At 51.6% G+C, this 20506-nt stretch overlaps 1 protein-coding gene across 3 annotated transcripts; it reads right to left on the minus strand.

The window, feature by feature from the left end:
- Window positions 1-7217: 7217 nt before the first annotated feature.
- ACTR1B (actin related protein 1B) lies at window positions 7218-16225 on the minus strand. 3 transcript variants are annotated; one of them, XM_010601364.3, is made up of 11 exons: window positions 15696-15897; window positions 14225-14289; window positions 13031-13106; window positions 11821-11946; window positions 11364-11488; window positions 10898-11114; window positions 10672-10764; window positions 10369-10543; window positions 8819-8880; window positions 8516-8556; window positions 7218-8297 (listed from the first exon to the last, which is right to left on the minus strand). In XM_010601364.3, exons 1-11 carry the CDS (start codon window positions 15777-15779, stop codon window positions 8195-8197), a joined length of 1167 nt encoding a protein of 388 aa, XP_010599666.1. In that variant the 5' UTR covers window positions 15780-15897; the 3' UTR covers window positions 7218-8194. The 3 variants fall into 3 exon arrangements, with proteins under 3 accessions (XP_010599666.1, XP_003422054.1, XP_010599667.1); XM_003422006.4 differs by lacking the exon at window positions 15696-15897 and adding an exon at window positions 16095-16225 and having other exon boundaries at window positions 7225-8297; XM_010601365.3 differs by lacking the exon at window positions 15696-15897 and adding an exon at window positions 15340-15685 and having other exon boundaries at window positions 7225-8297.
- Between the last annotated feature and the right edge of the window lie 4281 nt (window positions 16226-20506).

A 20506-nucleotide genomic window follows, 5' to 3' on the forward strand; every position in this document is an offset into this window, starting at 1 on the left:
GGTTACAGGCAAAGGGTAATTAAGGTTGCAGAGGAAATTCAGGTCAAAGCTCTGGTGGCACCGTGGTTAAGAGCTCAGCTGCTAACCAAAAGGTCTGCAGTTCAAATCCCCCAGCTGCTCCTTTGAAATGGTATGGGGCATTCTACTTTGTCCTGTAGGGTTGCTAGGAGTCAGAATTGACGCAACGGGTTTGGGTTAACAAACTAAAATACGGTGATTATCCTGGATTATCCAGGTGAGCCCAGTTATCACAGGGGAGACAGAAGAGAGTCAAAGGGAGACATGGTTAGGAAAGAATGATCAGAGATGCAGCCTTGCTGGTTCTGAAGATGGAGGAAGGGACCACGAGCCAAGCAATGTGGGCAGCCTCTAGATGCTGGACGAGTTAAGAAAACATTCTCCCCTAGAGCCTCTAGAAAGGAGTGCAGCCCTGCCAACACCTGGATTTTAGCCCAGTGAAACCAGTGTTGGACTTCTAACCTACAGAACTGTAAGAATGAATTTGTGCTGTTAAGCCACCAAATTTGTCATAAATGGGTATGGCAGCAATAGGAAACATACCTAAACCCATTGTGGTTGAGTTGATTCCAACTCATAGTGACCCTGTAGGACCAGGACTTTGAAATTGTTCTTCCCGGTTCAGTCATGGCCAAGGAAGCGAAGCTGGAACAGACGTGGATTTTTAAAATTTGGGTGAACCAGAATGCAAAAAATTGCGAGTTAAGTTCTTCTAGAAACCTAATCTCCTTAGAAAACAAGGGCAGGATTTATGTGTTGCATAGCAACCAAATCTCTTGCTTTGTGTGTTGCTGTCCCCAGTTCTGTCAGTAATCCGCACTCCGGTGTTAGGTTCCTGGAAGGGCTCACTATGCCTCTCCCAAGTCTCCTGTTCAAGGGCTTTGGGCTGTAATTTTTCCACTTCTGATTATCGTCCTGGATCACCCAAATTGTAGAAATTCGGGTCTGTTCCAGTTTTGCTTTGTTGATCATGGCTGAGCTGATTCAAAGCCCTGAGTAGGACAGAGCAGAAGTGCCCCATAGGGTTTCCAAGGCTGTAAAATTTTTTTTTTTTAATTGTGATTTAGTGAAAGTTTACAGAGCAAATTAGTTTCTCATTAAGTTGTTTTGTGACCTTGGTTGCCAACCCTGCGATGTGTCAACACTCTCCCCTTCTCCACCCCAGGTTCCCTATTTCCATTCGTCCAGTTTTCCTGACCCTTCCTGCCTTCTTGTTTTTTGTTTTGGACTGGTGTGCCCACTAGTCTCGTACACACATTGAACCATGAAGTGCATCCTTCACATGTATTATTGTTGGCCCTATGTTGTTGTTAGGTGCTGTCAAGTGGGTTCCAACTCAGAGCAACCCTATGTACCACAGAACGAAACACTGCCCGGTCCTGGGCCATCCTTACAATCATTGTTATGCTTGAGCTCATTGCTGTAGCCACTATGTCAGTCTACCTCTTTGGGGGTCTTCCTCTTCTGCTGACCCTGTACTTTACCAAGCATGATGTCCTTCTCCAGGGACTGATCCCTCCTGACAACCTGTCCAAAGTATGTAAGACACGGTCTCGCCATCCTTGCTTCTAAGGAGCATTCTGGTTGTACTTCTTCTACGGCAGATGTGTTCGTTCTTTTGGCAGTCCATGGTATATTCAATATTCTTCGCCAACACCACAATTCAAAGGCGTCAATTCTTCTTTGGTCTTCCTTACTCATTGCCCAGCTTTCGCATGGATATGACACAATTGAACATACCTTAGTCTTCAAGGTGACATCTTTGCTTTTCAACACTTTAAAAGAGGTCCTTTGCAGAGATTTGCCCAATGCAATGCGTCTTTTGATTTCTTAACTGCTGCTTCTATGGGTGTTGATTGTGGATCCAAGTAAAATGAAATCCTTGACAACTTCAGTCTTTTCTCCGTTTATCATGATGTGGCTTCTTGGTCCAGTTGTGAGGATTTTTGTTTTTCTCTATGTTGAGGTGCAATCCATACTGAAGGCTGTGGTCTTTGGTTTTTATCAGCAAGTGCTTCAAGTCCTCTTTACTTTCAGCAAGCAAGGTGTGTCATCTGCATATTGCAGGTCGTTAATGAGTCTTCCTCCAATCTTGATGCCTCGTTCTTCTTCATATAGTCCACCTTTTCCTTGGCCCTATGGACCTTTCTAATGTTTGCCTGAAGGGTGAACCTCAGGAGTGACTTCAGTACTGAGTTAAAAGGGTGTCTGGGGGCCATACTCTCGGGGTTTCTCCAGTCTGTCAGACCAGCAAGCCTGGTCTTTTTGTGCGTGTGTGAATTTTAATTTTGTTCTACATTTTTCTTCTGCTCTGTTGGGGGACCTCTACTGTGATCCCTACCAGACCAGTTGGTGGTGGTAGCCGGGTACCATCTAGTTGTTCTGGACTCAGTCTGATAGAGGCTGTGATAGCTGTGGTCCATTAGTCCTTTGGACTCATCTTTCCCTTGTGTCTTTGGTCTTCTTCTCCTTTGCTCCAGCTGGGATGGGACCAGCAGATGTATCTCAGATGGCCGCTCGCTGGCTTTTAAGACCCCAGTCGCTACTCACCACAGTCAGATGTAGAACATTTTCTATACAGACTATGCTATGCCAGTTGAGCTAGGTGTCCCCTAAGACCCTGGTCCCCAACCTTCAGCCCAGTAGTTTGGTCTATTGCGAAGCAGGCTGCCACATCTTCCATTGGAGCAGCTGATGGGTTTGAACCACGAACCTTTTGGTTAGCAGTCAAGTGCTTAACCACTGCGCCACGGAGTTTCCTTAGGAAACATACACAGACCAATAAACTCAACTTTTGCCCCTGGGTCAGTTGTTCTCAATTTTAACTGCACATTAGAATCACCTGGAGAAATTTTCCTACTCCCAGTGCTCAGACCACACTGGGATCATTAAAGCGGGATCTCTGGAGGTGGGCCCAGGCATCAGTAAAGTTCTCCAGGTGGCTTCCTCGAGCGGCTGGGGCTGAGAACCACTGCCTCAGGCTAACCAAGGGTGCTTGAATAGCTGATTCCCTACCTCTTGGTAACTGGGAGCCCTAGGGGCAGAAAGGTATGGACACCATCTGAACCCTTGGCTATTTAGCAGCGTGGAAATTCAAATCTACCCCCCCTCACCAAGGAAGAATATAGGTTGTTCTTAAATGGTATTTATTTATTAAACAATCTCAAACTTATAGCAAAGCTTCAAGGACAGAATGAAGAACAATTTTTTTCTTTTTTCTAGAAACATTTGAAGAGTAAGTTGCTAACCTGATGCCCTATTACACTTAAGTGTGTCTATCTTACATTCTCTATATCCACAACATGACCATCAAAGTCAGGACATTAAGATTTATACATTTCTACCATCTAATCTTCAGATCACATCCAAGCTTTGCTAAGTATTCCAATCATGTCCTTTATAGCAGAACAATCCAGTTTAGAATCACATGCTGTCTTTAGTTGTCATGTCTCTTTAGTCACCTTCACTCTGGAATAGGTCCTCAGTTTTGCCGTAACTTTCAAGACCTTGACTGACGCTTTTGAACATCACACCAACGATTTGGTTTTGTCTGCTGTTTCCTCATGGCTAGATAAAGGTTATGCATCTTGGGCAGGAGTTTAACACAGAAGTGATGTTGTGGTCTTCTCTGGAGACACATGATGTCAACCTGTCGCATTACTGCTGAGGTTTACTTTGGTCACTTGATTAAGCTAAGGTCTGCCCGGCTTCTCCGCTGTGAAGATACTCTTCGATTATTCGTAACTGCTTTATGGGGCAATACTTTGAGACTGTGTCAGTACTTTGAGACCCATGCTTTCCCATTTTGTTCTGTGGATTATAATCTAATTACAGTCATTATTTTTGATGCTTAATTTGTAACAAAATTGGCCAGTGGGAGCCTGTTCAAGCTATCTCTTGGGGCCTTTTGAAATGTTCCTGTTACTCTCTGAGCATATCTTTTCTGGCACAGAATGTTCCAGGCTTATCTTCCAGGCTGTTAATAAACCCAGGAGGTAGGCGCTATTATTATCACCCCTCATTAGAGATGGGGAAGCCTCGGAACAGTGACATTTAAGTGACTTGCTCAGGATTGTGCAGTGATTCTGAATTGTGGCAGAATTGTGAACCCAGACCATTTGGCTCCAGAGCCTGATCTCTTTTTCATTTTAAAATAATTTTAGACTTACAGAAACATTGCCAAAATAGTCAAGTTCCTGTTTACCCTTCACCCAGTTTCCCCTGATGTCAGTATTCACATAACCATATTACAGTTATTGAAACCAGGACAGTAACACTGATAACAGTACTATTAACTGACCAACAGACCATATTTGGGTTTTGCCAACTTTCCCACTAAGGTCTTTTTCCAATCCAGGATCTCACATTGCCCTGTAAGATCTCTCTGGTCTTCTCCAGTCTGTTCTTTTCTCAGTCTTTGTCCTTCTACAGCCTTGGCACTGTTGAGTAAGAGAACTGGTCTACCAACATACAGTCTATCCCTCAGTTTGGATTTGTCTGCTGTTTACTCATGGCTACATTGAGGAAATGCAAGAAAACCACAAGTGACTTTGGGCCCTTCTCAGAGTATCCTATCAAGATACACAGTACTGATATGACTTACTACTCGAGATGCCAATTTTGATCGTTTGATTAAGGTGGTGTCTCCCAGGTTTCTCCACTATAAAGCTGCTATCTTTCCTTTCGTAATTAGTAAGTATCTTACGGGAAGATAGTTTGAGTTGTGAATGTCCTAACTTTTGCCCACTAATTTTTACATCCATCCATGAGTCTTGTGACTGCAGCAATTACTGTGGTTTGTCTAATGGTTACTTCCTTTTCCCATTAGTCCTTCCACATTTATTAACTGGAATTCTAAGGAAGAGCTGTCCCTTCTCCCCCATGGATGTATTTACTGTTTGTTTACATCAGTGTAGATTCGTGAGTACTTTATTCTACGGCTTATATCCATTATAGATTTGACCATCAGGTGCTCCTTCAAATTGGTTCTTTTTGACGAGCCTCCGTCTTTTTTTGAATACTTCCTTATTTTATAGCACTGCAAGATATTCCAGGCTCATCTTTTATTTTCCTGCAGCTCTAGTTTCTCCAGGGAGCTCTGGTTCCTTTTATTTAATGGTGCTTAGAAACCAAGATCAGGACACCGTAGGTGGTCATTGCTACTGCGGTGTCACTGCTTCTGGGCTCGCTCAGTAGACAGAGCAAAGAAGTTTATTTATGCTGACCCTCACCCTCACACACAGATGTGTTTCAGTACTCATCTGCATATATATTAAAACCATGAGTTCATACTGGTATCTCTGAGTCCAATCCGACACAATTTCATTCTAGCCTTACCTAGGAAACCGTGGTGGCGTAGTGGTTAAGTGCTATGGTTGCTAACCAGAGTCAGCAGTTCAAATCCACCAGGCACGCCTTAGAAACTCTATGGGGGTGTTCCACTCTGCCCTATAGCCTTAACTTTTTTTTCCAAGTGAGAGTTCTGGCAGAGCCTGAGCCTACACACGCCATCCTGCTGGAAGAATGAGTAGGGAGGGGGCTGCAGAGTGCTTTGCCTTAAGGATGGAAATTTTGAGACAGAAGGGGTAATTTCCAGTAAAAAAGAGCAGCCTGAGTACAGGCTAGCAGGCCAATCAGGGCATGATAATGCGTAAGGCTAAAACAGGGAAGTGACAGACCCCAAACGCAACAATGTGTAGCTTATCAATGTGGTTTTAGCGGTGTTACAGCCATTAGTTATCTCAGCAGACAGTGGAAAACCAAGAGCAAGAAGTGACAGAGCCAAGGTTATCTGTGCTTTAGATCCAAAAGCAAATGTGAGAATGGAGCTGTGGTCATGAGCTAGGGTGACAGCAGTGGTCACAGAAAAGGGTGGGTGGGGAAGGTGCTGCAGAATAACCAATAAAACTTGGCAACTGACAGAATGTGGAGGTGGCAAGGTGGAGTCAAAAGAAGGTTCCAAACCTGTGTGGTTGGGAGAACATGGTACCATGAACAGAAGAACCTGGAGGAAGAGCTGGTCTGGAGGGCCCCACACGAAAGGCTGTGTAAACTGTCTCCCCTGCGAGGGCAGGCACTGGGCTAACTCCTCGGCAACCACAGAGCTTTGTACAATGCCCCATGCAGAGTAGGCCTGACTCAATATTCTCTTCTCCTCCTACCTTATTTTCTTGGTTCTGGGCCCCCCCTAGTCCCCACCAATCCCAACTGCCAGCACACAGCTTTGATCACCATCCTCCCATGGCTAGCCACCATCACAAGGGCAAAGCTAAAAGCCTTCTCAAGGCCTTCCACATGCTAGTCCTAACCTATCTTTTTTGTTCTCATCTTTATTTAGCTCACACTGTAGGCGAACAAGACTACTTACCCTTCCCTGCTGACCGGGCATCACCCAGGCCCTAGCCCTTCTCTCCAGCCCCAAAGGACCCAGGCATTTACCTGAACTCTTACCTTTGCCTGGAGCACCTTCTCCCTGACTGACTCACCCCTCCTGGACCCCAGCCTACCCCGTCTGCTGAGTTAGATGCTCTTCCTCTTGGCCCCCGAACTCTGCTGAAATGGCCCGTTTCTCTTCCTCCCCTGACGTTAAAGTTTGTTGGGGAAGGACTGTAAAATGTTTACTACCACTGGCCCTACACACTTGCCACCCTCCCGAACATACCACAGAGGCTCAAATATTTACTGAAGAGCACTCTCCAAACTCTAATTTCTCACTGCGCCCTCTGCTTCCCTGCCCTCTCTCCTTGCTTCTGAGTCCCTTTCATCTCTTCCCACCCTGCCCCCACCTGCCCAACCTGTCTGAATTGATGCACTGTTTGTTGAGCCTGCATCATCGGTTGTTGCCAGCCTTAGCCACCTCTGAGCTGGGTACAAAGAGGTGCTCAAACCGAACGGATGATGACACAGGTGTGCCAAGGCCCGGCACTGCCGGGAACGAGGCCCTGCCTGTCCTGCAAGGCATATGAAGGCAGCCCAATGGGGCCGAGCTCTTTGCTTTCCCTGGCGGATTTAACCAGGGAGTAATGAAGCTGGGGAATTCTGCTGCAAGGCTCAAAGCCCAGTCTCCTGGGACCTCCTGTGCCACGCTGCCCTGCCAACCACAGAAACCCACACAGTTGAGCTGAGTCAGTGCCATGCTACTTTCTCTCCAGTCCTTTCTTTGAGATCCCCAAAGATGGAGGACCAAACAGCAGCACGAAAAACGGTAAGAAAAGAGAGCCACACACCCGGCTTTGTCCATAATTATTACTATAATGATTTACAAAAAAAAATTTTTTTTACAGGCAGCTGTGTTAAATTATTGTACATATCTGGGGTAGACTGGTAGAGGGTGGTGGGGGCCTGGCCACAGTGTAGTGGAGACCTCTTTGTTGCTCCCCTCATCCAGATCAGAATCCTGATTAAGTGGTTTCCCTTCAACAAATGAAGACCATTAACCCTTTCCCATCCAGGGTCGGGCGGGGGGCGGGAGGGAAGAGAGGGAGCAGCAAGTCAACGACATGCTTTGCTGAGAGAGCGCACAAGCTGTGCTGGCCTGAACCCTGGGCACCCCCTAACCTGGGTCCTCGCTGGGGACAGGAGACTGCCTGGTACACAGCCCTGCACCAGGGCAGCCACCCCTGGAAGACCCAAGGACAGAGTATGAAAGGGTCAGGAATGGCTTAGGTGGGGCCCTCAAGGCTATCCTGTTGGGCCAGGAAGAGGAGGAACACAAACAGCTCCAGAGGCCGTGAGAAGCCATGGCACGTTGTGGGGAGCTACTGCCCACCTCCTCTTCCCTGATGGTAACAGAGGTACCCAGGCACTCCGGCCCTGGAGGGGATCCTGCCAGAGGAATGGGGACATTTGGGTGCCTGGTCTTGAAATGCAGAGCAGCAGTCCCCACGAGGATCAGAGCAAGGAACCATAGGCCTCATTGGCCCTGCCAAGACAGGGACCCAGGACACCCAAAGCTAGGCTCCTCTATTTCTGTGCTCCAGCTAAAGAATCCCATCCACGAAGTGAAACGTTAACAGGGTGTGTGTGTGTGTGTGGAGGGAGGGTGGAGGGGCACTGCTGCACCGCTCGCCGGGGTTCAGGCATGCAGGGGGCCCGAAGCCTAGCGTGTGCACCCAGACCAGAAAGGGCTGAAGGCAACTGGCCCCCTCTCCCAGCCTCTCAACACCCTTCTTGGACGCTAGAAGGTTTTGCGATGAAGAGCACGGGAGCCATCCTCTTCATACTCCTTTTTGGATACCCACATCTTCTTAAATGTGTCCAGCGAGGCCAGGATGGAGCCACTGTGAGGACGGAAGGAGGCTGCGCTTGAGGACCTGTGGTCTGAGCCAGCTGCCTCCCTGGGCACTCAGAACTCCGTTTCCCTTACCTGAGAGGGCACTTCTCCCCCCACCACCTGTCCGGGGCCAGCCCTGGGAGACGTGTCCGGGGCCAGCCCTGGGAGACGTGTCCAGGGCAAAATGCTCTCCTCCCCGAGCCCGCCCCTTGAGCCCCGTCTCACCCGATCCACGTGGAATACAGCCGCTCCTGAGGGGCTGAGATCTAGAGAAGCAAGCGTTCGCGTAACTGCCCCATCCCCAAACAGCAGCCACCCTCCCAGCCTTGGGGCACGTAGGGCACTCGGGGGCCCAGGGCGGGACAGCAAGTGTACCAGCTGGGAGGAACAGAGGAAACTGGGTGGGGAGCAGGGCGGGGCAGGCTGGGGGGAGAGCAGAAGGGAGGGTGGGCTGGGGAGAGAGCAGGAGGGGTGGGTCTGGAGGCTGCACAGCACCCCATGCCCGATGGGGGCTCTCTGGAACCTTACTTTGATTTTGACGTCTTTCGGGGCAAGCTTCTTCATTTCACTTAGTAACCGGTCGCCGAAGCCTGTGAAGACAAGGCTAGCCAAGCCCAGGGTAGACACCTACCTCCCTGTCACTAGCTCTCCCCTGCCCACCCTTTGGTGCCCCCACCCAGCCACTGCCACCCCTCTGGGCAGTTCTTTCTGGGACTGGGGGTACAGGTGAGCTGTCCATGGCAGTGGGTGGGCCCAGCTTCGGCAGGGCAATGCAACTGAAGCCCCAGTCACATGGCTCTGCCTGCACCATGACACACCTCCTCACCTAACACTCCATGAGCCAAAACCACCACCAATGTCAAAAGACCAGTCAGGAGAAAGCATTCACCATGTTTATCCACCAGACTGGCAAAGACCACACGCACACAGTGCTGGTGAGACACTGGGGAAACTCATCCAGAACGGGGAGCGTCAGGACACCACCTCTCGGGAGGGACATTCTGGCAATACCCACCGAGTTACAAACGCACGCAGCAGCACTGGTACTGGACACAAACCCCACTCCTCTGCAGTTCCACTAGCAGGAGTTTGATTTTTAGATATGTTCTCATCATGTGAAATGACATATATATCAGGATGTCCACTGCAACATCTTAGCGAACAGAAGCGACTACAGCTACCTCAAAAGCCATCAACACAACCCCATTCAAGGACCCCTCCATTCAGTAAAGTACTACGCGGCCACATAAAAGAATGAGGCCGTTCATTACAAACTGACAGGGAAGGACCTTCAAGATGTACTGCTGAGCAAAGAACACACGGTGCAGAACTTGTACACTGTGCTCTGGTCTGTGTGAGAGAGAAGAGGGAAATCCACACTTGTCTGTACGCACAGACTACTGCTGAAAGGCTATGTCAAAAAGATGGGCTCCTAAGGGAAGGGGCTGGGTGGCTGAGACAACGGTGGGAGACTTTTCACTTAATAAATTTTAGAACTACTGTAAACATGTCACTCGTTCACAAACTAAAAAAAAATAGAAGCCTACTCTTAAAACACATGCTTCTTAAACACCAAAAACCCACTAGAAACAGGTCATGTCCCAGGCTCCAAGAAGCGGGGCTTGACCTCTGAGGGTCCAGTTGCCCCTTGGACTCCAAAACCTTACCACCCCCTCCTCCCTAGACCACGGTACCTTACCCCTGCACTATGGTACCTTACCACACCTCCCTGCAGATTATGGAACCTTACCCCCTCCTCCCAGATTACGGCATGGTCATGGTGCAGTGGTTAAGAGCTACGGCTGCTAACCGAGAGGTCGGCAGTTCGAGTCCAACAGGTGCTCCTTGGTAACTCTATGGGGAAGCTCTACTCTGTCCTATACGGTTGCTGATTCAGAATCGACTCGATGACAATGGGTTTGGTTTTGGGTTTTTTGGTGCCCCACCCAAGACTACAGTACCTTACCCACCCCCCTCAGACCACAGTACCTTACCCCCTAGACCACAGTACTTTACCCCAGACCATGGTACCCTACCCTCCCTGAGACCATACCTTACCCCCGCCCCCACCACAGTACCTTTGAAAAGCGTCGAACCACCCGAGAGCACGATGTTGGCGAAGAGTGTCCGGCGAAGGTCCACGTCGGACTTGTGGATGGCAAAGGCCAGCACCTCGTGGAGCCCCTCGCTCTCATCACCCACCAGGTCTGGCTGGAATAACAACTCGGGGGCCCGGAATCGAGCTGGTCCCACCTTGGAACACAAGATTGAGGCAGACAAGCTCCCCAAAGAAGCCAGGCTTCCTCTTCCTCCCGAGCCCCCCACGCCCCAGGTCCCGGCATTACCAGGTGCCGACCCCAGTGCTGACCCTGGTGACTTACGTCAAGCATGCTGCCGTCAGGCAAGGTGTACTGCACCTTCTCCGTCTCTAGGGCCTCGTCCTTCTGTGGGTTGATGGACAGGTAGCAGGCTCTCTGTGGTGGGCAGGCACACAACCCTCAGAAGCTGCAGCTTGGAAAGCCGCACCCAAGGCTCCAGCTCATACTGGGTCCACCATCTCCCGTTCCCCACTCCACATCCCCTTCATGCTTCCCCGCCCTGGGTCACCTCTTTGATGGTCCGGACCACCTCAAACTCGGCTGAGGTGTGAAAGTCGACGCCTTCCTTGCGCAGCAGCAGCCGGAGATACCGCGAGACATCGCGGCCGGCAACGTCCACCCGCATGATGGAGTGTGGCATGGCAAAGCCCTCGTAGATGGGGACGGCGTGAGTGACCCCATCCCCCGAGTCCAAAACCACTCCTGTCGTGCGTCCTGTGGCGTACCTGTCACGAAGTCAGTATCCCCTCACTTCCACTGCCGAGGCACGGGGACCTCCTCACCCCTGGAAAGATCCCTGGGACACCTACGTTGCCTAATTTGCACCATCTCCGTTATCTAGGGGCTCCCTAAACGAGCAGCCCCCACGGGGCCGTTTTGACAGAGAAGTGAGACACCTGGTCAGTGGTGCTGGGAGGATGGGGACTCCGGGGAACACAGCAGCAGGCCATTTCCAGGGCTGAGGGAGCACTCACAGGCTGAGCACGGCCTGCATGGAGATGAACAAGGCCGGCACGTTGAACGTCTCGAAGAACACCTCTGCTGCCTTCTCCCGGTTCTTGCTCGGGTTGAGTGGAGCCTCCGTTAGAAGGACAGGATGCTACAATAGATTGCAGAGCTGTACGCATGTGCAAAGACAACACATTGGTCCCTAAAAGGAATTTTTCCAGAGAGCCAACCCTTGGCTGCTAGCATATGTTGCTGCAGCCTGCTGTCTTCCCAAGACCACCAGCCAGTGATCTGCCCACAGTTAATCTCCCGAAGGTCCAGCTGTCTCTGGAAAACCCTGCCTGATGGTCACTGAGTGTGTGCACACGTACACACGGTACAAAGGCAGTGAGGAAAGATGAAAGCTCGACTGGGAAGGAAGTGGAAGGGGGAGAGGGCCCAGCTGCGAGAGCTGAGAGCCAGGCGGGGGGCTGGCCACCGTACCTCCTCAGAGAAGGTCTGCAGCTGGTCCTTGGAGTAGGCGTACTGCCAGATGCGTTCCATGTCATTCCAGTCTCGCACCACGCCGTGCTCCATGGGGTAGCGAATGCTCAGCAGGCCCCGGTGCTCCTAGGGGAGGGAGTGGAATGGCCAGATGGGGCACTGAAACCCTCACAGAGCAACTGCCGTCCACCCTCCTGGGAGGTGCCCCTTAATAAGCCCTTCACTGTAACCACCTATTACTTATCAGACGTCACCCCGCTCTGCCAAGGGACCTGAACTCAGAGCCTTGCCAGCTCCAACTGGCTGGGGACCAGCTGGGGTGGACGCGCTCCCTCCCAGCCACCTCTCCTCCTCCTCTCATGGCCACGCTCCCAGGGCTTCCCCACACTCACTGTCGACATGCTGTCCCCCACCCTCTCCTCACACAACACCGACTTCCACCTCCACCGCTTCAGCGACGCTGCTCCTCTCAGCACCAACATGGCCTCCTCCTGCTCCTCAGAGCTCATGCTCACTGGCCCTCAGGCCACCGCAGCACAGATGCTGTGACTGCCTCTGCTGGCTCTCCTCTCAGCTCACTGGTCAGTCCTCACCAGTGTCCCTCACAGACATGCTGCCTCCACCTGCCCCGAGGCCCTCCTCCCCAAGCACACTCACCCCCTCACCCACAACCTCAGCTCCTACTGACGCCATCTACCAAGAGTTCCATATCTGCACCTTTCCGGGCCCAGAACCATGCCCCCAACCCCTTCTCCCCGTGTTCCCCAGATGCCTAAAGTGCACTTGTCTCAGCTCAGCTTATCACCCACGCCCCATGTATCTGCCCCTCTCCTGAGGCCTGAGCTGGGCCGGGCAGCCTCTAGGCAGGCCACCCAGGCTACAGGGCTAGAGGCGGCCCTGGTGCTCTCATTAAGACCAGTCCTCAAGTCCAGCTGATTCAGCTCTTAAAGAGTCCTTTCCTCTGTAGCTTCTACAGGGCATGACGTAAACTGGTCTAGCAGTGCACCACCTCCACCTCACAGAGAGAGGAAACAGTGCAGGCAGGAGAGGTGACACGGTCAGCTAGAGAATGGAGAAGTCCAATGCGACACCCAGCAGACGGCCTGAAAGGACAGATGCCCAGGGACCTCTCGGGGGTGCAGCTCCAACCACCAGCTCCTATGCATATGAGGACCCCAACCCCAGGAAAGGTAGGCTCCACAGGTGTTACCTCTGCTTTTGGTCCAATGAAGAGGTCCCCCTCCAAGGCTCCAGCCATCACACGCATGTGCTTGGGACGCCCGACGCTGCAAGGACAGACACAGTCAGCGAGGTGGGGAGGGCCTGGCTGAGCTCACGTCCAGGAAAAGCACAGCCTACCTCCACCAGCCCAGAGGCGGCTATCCTCCAAAGCATTAGGGTGTAGCCCTGGGGCACAGTGGACTATGGGGCTGCAGAGTGGCCTCGATAGGGCAGGAAGCTCAGGGCAAGAAAACGGTCTCTTTCCCAGAGAGAACTGAGTGTCTGAGCTCTGGAATCACAGCCCTGCATGGCTGGCACAACCCTGGCGAGCGCCAGCCTTCCGTGGCCATAATGACTCAGCCCGTGCGATCCACTTCGGGGAGCCAGGACTTCCAGAACAGATCCAGCTCTTGGAAACTGTAAGGTCTGATGAGCGATCTTTCCAAAATTTGACCCAAGTTCCCCACACATTAACCAGATACTTTAATTACACAAAAGTGAGTTCAGAAAGGAAAGCTGAAGCCCTACTGGCTGCTGGCTCTGTCCTCAGACTGGGCGTGGGGTTCTTGGTGCAGCCCGCCACTTTGGGGGCCTTGGGACCCCTTTATGCCACCAACTCCCAAAGCCTTCAGGATTTAGAAGACACACTCCTAAGGGAAATTTCCTCAACAGGCTAGAATGGCCGAAGGGGCGCTCTAGGTTATGTATTTTTACTTTATTAACCTCTTATTCCTGCCACCGCTGGCATCATTCAGGGAAAGGCCTCCTTGAGCAAAATGCAACGTTTTCTACAGTCTGAAAATAAAGAAGCCCTGCAGAAAACACTCCTGGGGGAACGGGTGTGCATCTAACTGCCCTCTCCTCCTGGAACTGACGTCTTTGCTTTGGAGTTCTCAACCATTTATTCTGGCTGCTGACATCATGCCCCATCCCCGGGGAATGCTGGCTGCTTCCTCCATGCTAGATCGAGGAGAGACCAAAACGAGAGAGTCCAAAGAGGAGAAGGAAGCTCAGCTTGTCCTCAACCCTTCAGAGCCCACACCAGCTTCACCCTTACTGATCTGTCATTCTCCCTTACGGGTGGGGTCCAGAGCTGGTCCCAGAGGAGAGAGCTGTGACATGGGGCCGGTGTTCTCCCGGGAAGCAAACAAAAGGGCAGGGCTGCTGCCTGAGCAACACTTACTAATTTGGGAAACAGTATTTGGGAATCTGGTCTCCTGCAAAGCCAGCCTTGATCACTCCTGAGCCCTGCAAGGAAAAACAACGTTTAGCCGCTGACACACTCCCCAGACGAAGGCAGGGCCCAACAGAGGAGAGAGCTGGCCGCCCCACCAAGGCTGTAAGGAAGCCAGGGACACTGCCGAGAAGGCAAGATCATTTACAAGTGCACCGTGGTTCAAAACAGGACGAATTTGGGGGCTCCTCCATTTCCAGGGGATATCTGGCAATGTCTGCAGACATTTTTGGTTGTCAACACTCAGGATTGAGGGAGGAGTGCCACCAGCATCCAGCAGTAGAGACCAGGGATGCTGCTAAACAGCCTCAGTGCACAGGGCAGCTTCCCACAACTAAGAACTGTTCAGCCCAGAACATCAACAGTGCTAAGACTGAGACTCTGTGACACACACTGTCTCTGTTCCCTAAGGCCAGCTCCAGGAAGGAGAACTTCACAGCAAAAGTGACTCTGAGAAGCCAGCTGGAAGCTCTCAGGGCTGTTCTTCAACAGTTCCATCCCTGCCCCCTGCCCCGCAGACATCTCAGGGCCTGCTGGGAAGATCACCGGGTGCACAAAGACAACAGCCACTTCTCCTCCAGTGGCTTCCTGAGAGACCAAAGGAGAGCCTGGCCCTGCCACTATTCTGCCTGGAAGCCGGACTTAGGGTCCTAGAAGGAACCTAGCATCTAGAACTCTCCCACTCAATGAAAAAACACGCTTCTCAACACCTCTTCCCACTGATCTTCATCCCAGCCCTCTGGGACTGCAGTGCAGTTACAGCGGGGGAACCGGACCCCCCTCTAATTCAGGCTTGTTGGTTAGCCTGAGTGAGTTATTTGCCCACCAAGAAAGGAAGTAGCCGGATCCTTTCTGTGGCCTGCTGGATGGTCTGACAACACAGCCCCAAACCCAGCTCCAGCCTCCATATTAAACCTTTCCTGTTGTTACTCAGGCCAGCCCACACCAGTGCTCCAAAGCCAGCCATTCAGGGACCCCAGGGGGTCATGTGAGAGGAGACCATTCCCAAAAGAGCATCGGTGACTTATCAAAAACTCCGAGGTTCACAAGCCAGGGTCAAGTACCTAACTAAAGATCCCAGCCTTAATCTTCTTCCACGTCACAGCTCTGTGGCCTGAGACCCTCCCAGGCAGCCTCCAAAAACAGCAGCTGGGGGAGAAGGCCCCAAGGCAGCCGGGCATCTTCCCTCGGGGTGATGACCCCAAACTACTTCTTAGGCTTGGCAAGCTTGGCCCTGAACTTTCTCCACTGCCACGGGGCTGTGGGATTTCTGCTTGGGCGACTCCAGCAGAGGACCACGGTGGACAGAGGCCAGCGGGCCTGTGGAGAAGTGGCTGGACAGGGTAGCTTGCATTTTCCCCCATCCCAGGAGGGCGCAGGACCTGTGCACCCTGGAGGTCCTGCTTTGGGGTGCAGCCACCTGGAAGGTGCTTCCGAAGCGGTCACCAGGCCAACCCCTCCAAACGCTGACCAGGGCAAAAAGGCCAACGCCTCCTACTCCCATCGGGAGGGCTGCCAGCGCCAGAGCCGGGGTCCGAGGGGCTGGTGACGGGGTTGGGTTCGGGGGGCCGCTCCTGTCCAGAGACCCCACTCTCAAGCCAACAAAGCTGGGGGTGTGCCCCCAGGCCTCCCGCGCAGCTGCACCCGCCCGCCCGACGAGTGGGGCCCCCGCCTCTTGAAGCCCCCGGCCCGGGGCAGGGCGACTCCGCGGCGCCGCGGGAAGCGGCCCAAGGCCGAGGCGCAGGGCCAGGTGGGCGCTGACGACGACAGAAGGGCGGGGTCCCTCCCGGCGCCGCCTCCCCCCGGCCCCGGGCCTCACGTTGTCGATCACCACCGGCTGGTTGGCGATGATGTCGTAGGCCTCCATGGCCGGCCGGGCCTGCCCTGCCCAGCGGGCGGGCTGCAGGAGGCGCCGGCGGGCGAGCGGGCGGGCGGACAGCGGCCGCGGCGACTTAAGGCTCGGCGCCGCGCCCCTCCCGCCCCGTGCGCGCAGCCTACGCCAGCCCCGCGGGGCTTTCTGGGAGGCGGCCGGGTGGCCAATCCCGTTCCGCGCGGGCTGACTGACGGCGCGCGCCAGGGGAGACTGCGGGAAGGGGGCGGGGCCTCCGGGTTCAGGCGAGCCAATTGAAGCTGCCGAGAAAAGCGACCCGTGCGCTGTCAAGGTAGGTTGCGCGCGTCGGGATGATGTCATGGCTCCACTCTTAAAGGGGACGCAGGCGGTAGAAGTTGGAACTGGGCTGGTCCGCGAGCTCGGCCAATACCTGCCGGGGTGCGAGGTCGTCTGTCCGGGAAGACGTCTTTCCCGCCCCCCGGCACCTCCGACCACGCTCCTTCGTGAGCGCGCCTTCCCCAGGAGTCTGGCCCTGGATATTTAACGCAAAGCGTTTCTTTATTGAGCGCTGGGGAGCGTCCTTTCCTCGTAAAAACTGCCATTTCTTGGTAATTTGGTAGCTGGCGTTTATCCTGCACCTATTGTGTGCTTGCGGGGCATCTCTGCCCTTGAAAAGATTGAATTAAATCCTCGCACCAACTCTAGGAGGTAGGGTGGCGTTGATACTGCCCTTTTACAGACGAGGGAACTCAGGAGCCTCCCGGGGGATCTTGTTAAAATGTAGATCCTGATTTAGTATATCTGGGGGGGAGGCAAATTCTCAGCAGGGGTTCGAACCAGAAGGAACCGGTTTGGAGCCCAGACTCTAACACACAGGTTACTTTTGCCTGTTGCTGAACTTTATGGTGATGGGTCATAGAGTACGTATTCATTTGCATGTGACATGTATACGTTAAAAATGTGGACCAGTGTGCATCCCTTAAACGAAGTGAGAGAGCTCATTAAAAAGTTTAACATAGAATTACTACATGACCGGGCAAATCCAGTCCTAGCTATGTACCCAAACTAATTGAAAGCAGGGACTCAGACACTTATATGCCAATATTCACAGCAGCATTATTCACAATAGCTAGAAGGTGGAGCAGTCCGAGTGCCCATCGTGCCCATCAACATGAACGGATAAATAAAATGCGGTGTATACATACAAGGAAACTCTGGTGGCTAGTGGTTAAGCGTTAAGGCTGCTAACCAAAAGGGTTGTCAGTTTGAATCCACCAAGCGCTCCTTGGAAACTGTGGAGTGGCTCTCTTCTGTACTGTAGGGTTGCTATGAGTAGGAATCGACTGGACGACAGCGGGTTTTTTTGGCTTTTATACACGTACAATGGAATAGTATTCAGCATAAAAGGAGTGACGTTCTGATACACACTGTGACATGGATGAGCCTTGAAAACATCATGCTAATTGAAATAAGCCGGACACAAAAGGACAAATATTACCTGATTCCACTTACCTGAAACATCGAGAATTGGCAAATTAATGGAGACAGAAAGTACATTAGAGGTTGCCAGAGGGTGGGGGTTGGGATTATGGGCAATTATTGCTCAATAGGAGTCCCTGGGTGATGCAAAGTGCTAGACTACTACATTTTTATGCAAACAACTCGTGCCTTCTACATTTGTTTGCCAACCTTGCCCTCCCCGTGAAGTATTTTCATAAGCATGCTATGCTAATTTTTTTTTTTTTACACCAATGTGTTTAAAAAAATTGGCATAGTGGTTATTTGTGTAGCAGTACTGACTAGCTCAAAGGCTAGTGGTTCAAACCCACCCAGAGCCTCCTCAGAAGACAGACCTAGCGGTCTGCTGCCAAAGGTAAAAAAAAAAAAACCCAAATCCCAAATCCGTTGCTGTTTACTCGATTCTGACTCACAGCGACCCTATTGGATGGAGCAGAACTGCCCCACAGGGTTTCCAAGGCGGTAAATCTTTATGGAAGCAGCCTGCCATATCTTTCTCCTTGAGAGCAGCTGGTAGGTTCAAACTGCCGACCTTTCAGTTAGCCTGTGGGGCTTAATTAACCGTGGCGCCACCCTTGAAAACCCTATGGAGCAATTCTCCTCTGCTCTTTTTTCTCATGGGGTCTCTGTCAGTGGGAGTTGACTCGAGGGCAGCTAACGACAACATTGTTCAATGGCTGCGGAGTTTCTGTTTGTGGTGATGAAAAAGTTTTGGAAATAAATAGTGGTGAAAACCACACAACATTATGAATGTCATTAATGCCACTGAATTGTGTACTTAAAAATTGTTAAAATGGCAAATTTTATGTTATACATCTTTTATCACCATAAATTTTTAAAAATAGAAAGTTCTTGTATTATCCAAAATAAAACACATCAGGACATAGTGCTAAGTCAAAGCAAGTAAAAGGCCAGGCAGTGTCTAGAAAGGCATGTGCGTGAGACATCTCTGAACAGTATAGGAGGCACTATCAAGACAATTTAATATGGGCAAGGAACAGTTGGTTAATAGGGATGAATTAAAGGAGAATTCATTTTTACCATGTAAACTTTTGTACTGAATTGTTTTTAACTTGCTCGTGTATGTGTTATTTTTAAAATGAAATAAAAAACTGAAGTGAAAAGGTGTCTGCCTGACGAACATCGGGGCATTATTTACAAAAGAAGTGCAGGTCCTGCTTGGAAGAAATCCCCTAAATCCTGGGCAGCAGAGGCCACAGTGCTGGGTTGGAGGGCTGGACATACACCAGAAAAGGCCTCCAAAGTACATTCTGTAGAAAGCTACAGAGCAAAACAAGGTATAGACGCAGGAGGGGGGGCTTATTCGTTATCCCCTGAGATAACTATGAAGAGGAAGAGCTCAGAAACTTTACTTTGTGGGGAGAAAGAAGCAGAGAGATAGAAAGGTGGGTGAGAGAATAGTAAAGAGTGAGAGAGAATCCCCAAGGCCACAGGGCCATCTAGTCCCTCCCTGGCCCTAAGCGTTCTCTCAGCATTCCTCCCCAAACAGCACCTCGTTTTCGAACCCGAATGTCACCCTAGCACTTGGGTTCCTTTGATCTTCTCAGTTTCAATAACTACACCCGCTTTACTAATAAAGAGAAAATGTACCAATGCAGCTAAGAACTTAGCACAGACAGAGACGACTATAAAAAACATAGGCTGCAATTTTTGAGGACTTCTAAAGTTCCCAACCATGGGAACTTCCCCATGGAAGGAACCCCAAAAGACACAAACCCCAGAAGAAAGACGGGGTGGATCCACCTCCCGCTAGATTCTACCGCAGATAACACTGCGGCCACCAGTGATTTCAGAAAAATTTGTGAGCGGCCAACAGTACAGGGAAATATGTTGTGCTGCAATTGATTATTTTTGTGTGTTTTTTTTCTTGCCATTGTCTTGTAACTCCCACCCAGGTGATTGGGTGGGACTGTGCAAATAAGGTAATTGTGGCCCACCAAAGGGATTGGTTGGTTTTGCCATCCTGCCGGGTTTGAGGTGAGCCATCCCAGGGGCAGGAAGGAGAGGATCCCACCACCACCTATGGGCCTCCAGGCTGGGATCAGCCATGGAAGTCCCCTGGGCCGATGTATGGGGTTCTGCTCCTCACCTGGCCTTGCCCCTCCTGGACCACGCTCCAAGCCCCATAGCTTCTAGATTGTCCTGTTCATGTTTGCAGCGCTCCGCTACAGCTGACTAGGTAGGGTGCCCCGAAGTGGCTGCCCTGAGCTCTGTCATCCCCAGGTTTAGGAGATGGAAGAGGGTGTGGGCTTCTGCCTGGTCTCTTAAATGACTTCACCCCCCTCCCTAGAGGAGTCAAAGTGTGAACCAGCACCTGGACCAGAAGGCGAAGACCTCAGTTCCCTCTTTCACCTTTTTCCGTTTGAACCACTGCCCCCCCTCCTTATAGGCCTCCCCCTCTCACCAGTAAGTCACATTTTTTCAAGGACCAGAGTGATGGTCCTCCAAAACAAATCTGACCAGGGCACTGTCTGCTGTAAACCTCTGAGGCCCCCTCTGCCCTTGGGATCAAGAGGACGACCCTAATACGTTCCATGAGTAGGGCTGCCAGATTTAGCCCCCAAAATACAGGATGCCTAGTTAAATTTGAGTTTCAGGTAAACAACGAATACTTTCTTGATACAAGTGTATCAAATGCAATATTTGGGACAACCATACCCACAAGGCCTGTGAGATCGGCCCCAGGCCACCCCTGTCCCACCCCACTCACTGTCTGCACCCCCTTGCACTCTAACCTACCTTGGGACCTCCTGTTCCATCTGTAGGAGTGCTCCTTTCACCCCCTGCCCACTCCTAGTCTGTCCTGGCTGTGTTAACTAGCCTGCTAGTCAGAAGGAAGCTCAGCCACCACACCCTGGGGG

This window comes from Loxodonta africana, chromosome 15, assembly GCF_030014295.1.
Source record: "Loxodonta africana isolate mLoxAfr1 chromosome 15, mLoxAfr1.hap2, whole genome shotgun sequence".
NCBI lineage: Eukaryota > Metazoa > Chordata > Mammalia > Proboscidea > Elephantidae > Loxodonta > Loxodonta africana.

Coding starts and splice junctions, on each gene's coding strand:
- ACTR1B (XM_010601364.3), bottom strand. CDS start 15,779: ATGGGAGTAGGAGGCGTTGGCCTTTTTGCCCTGGTCAGCGTTTGGAGG. Junction 10,765..10,897: donor TGGTCCGGACCATCAAAGAG/GTGACCCAGGGC, acceptor TGCCCACCACAG/AGAGCCTGCTACCTGTCCAT. Junction 8,881..10,368: donor TGGTTCGACGCTTTTCAAAG/GTACTGTGGTGG, acceptor TTGTCTTCACAG/GCTTCGGCGACCGGTTACTA.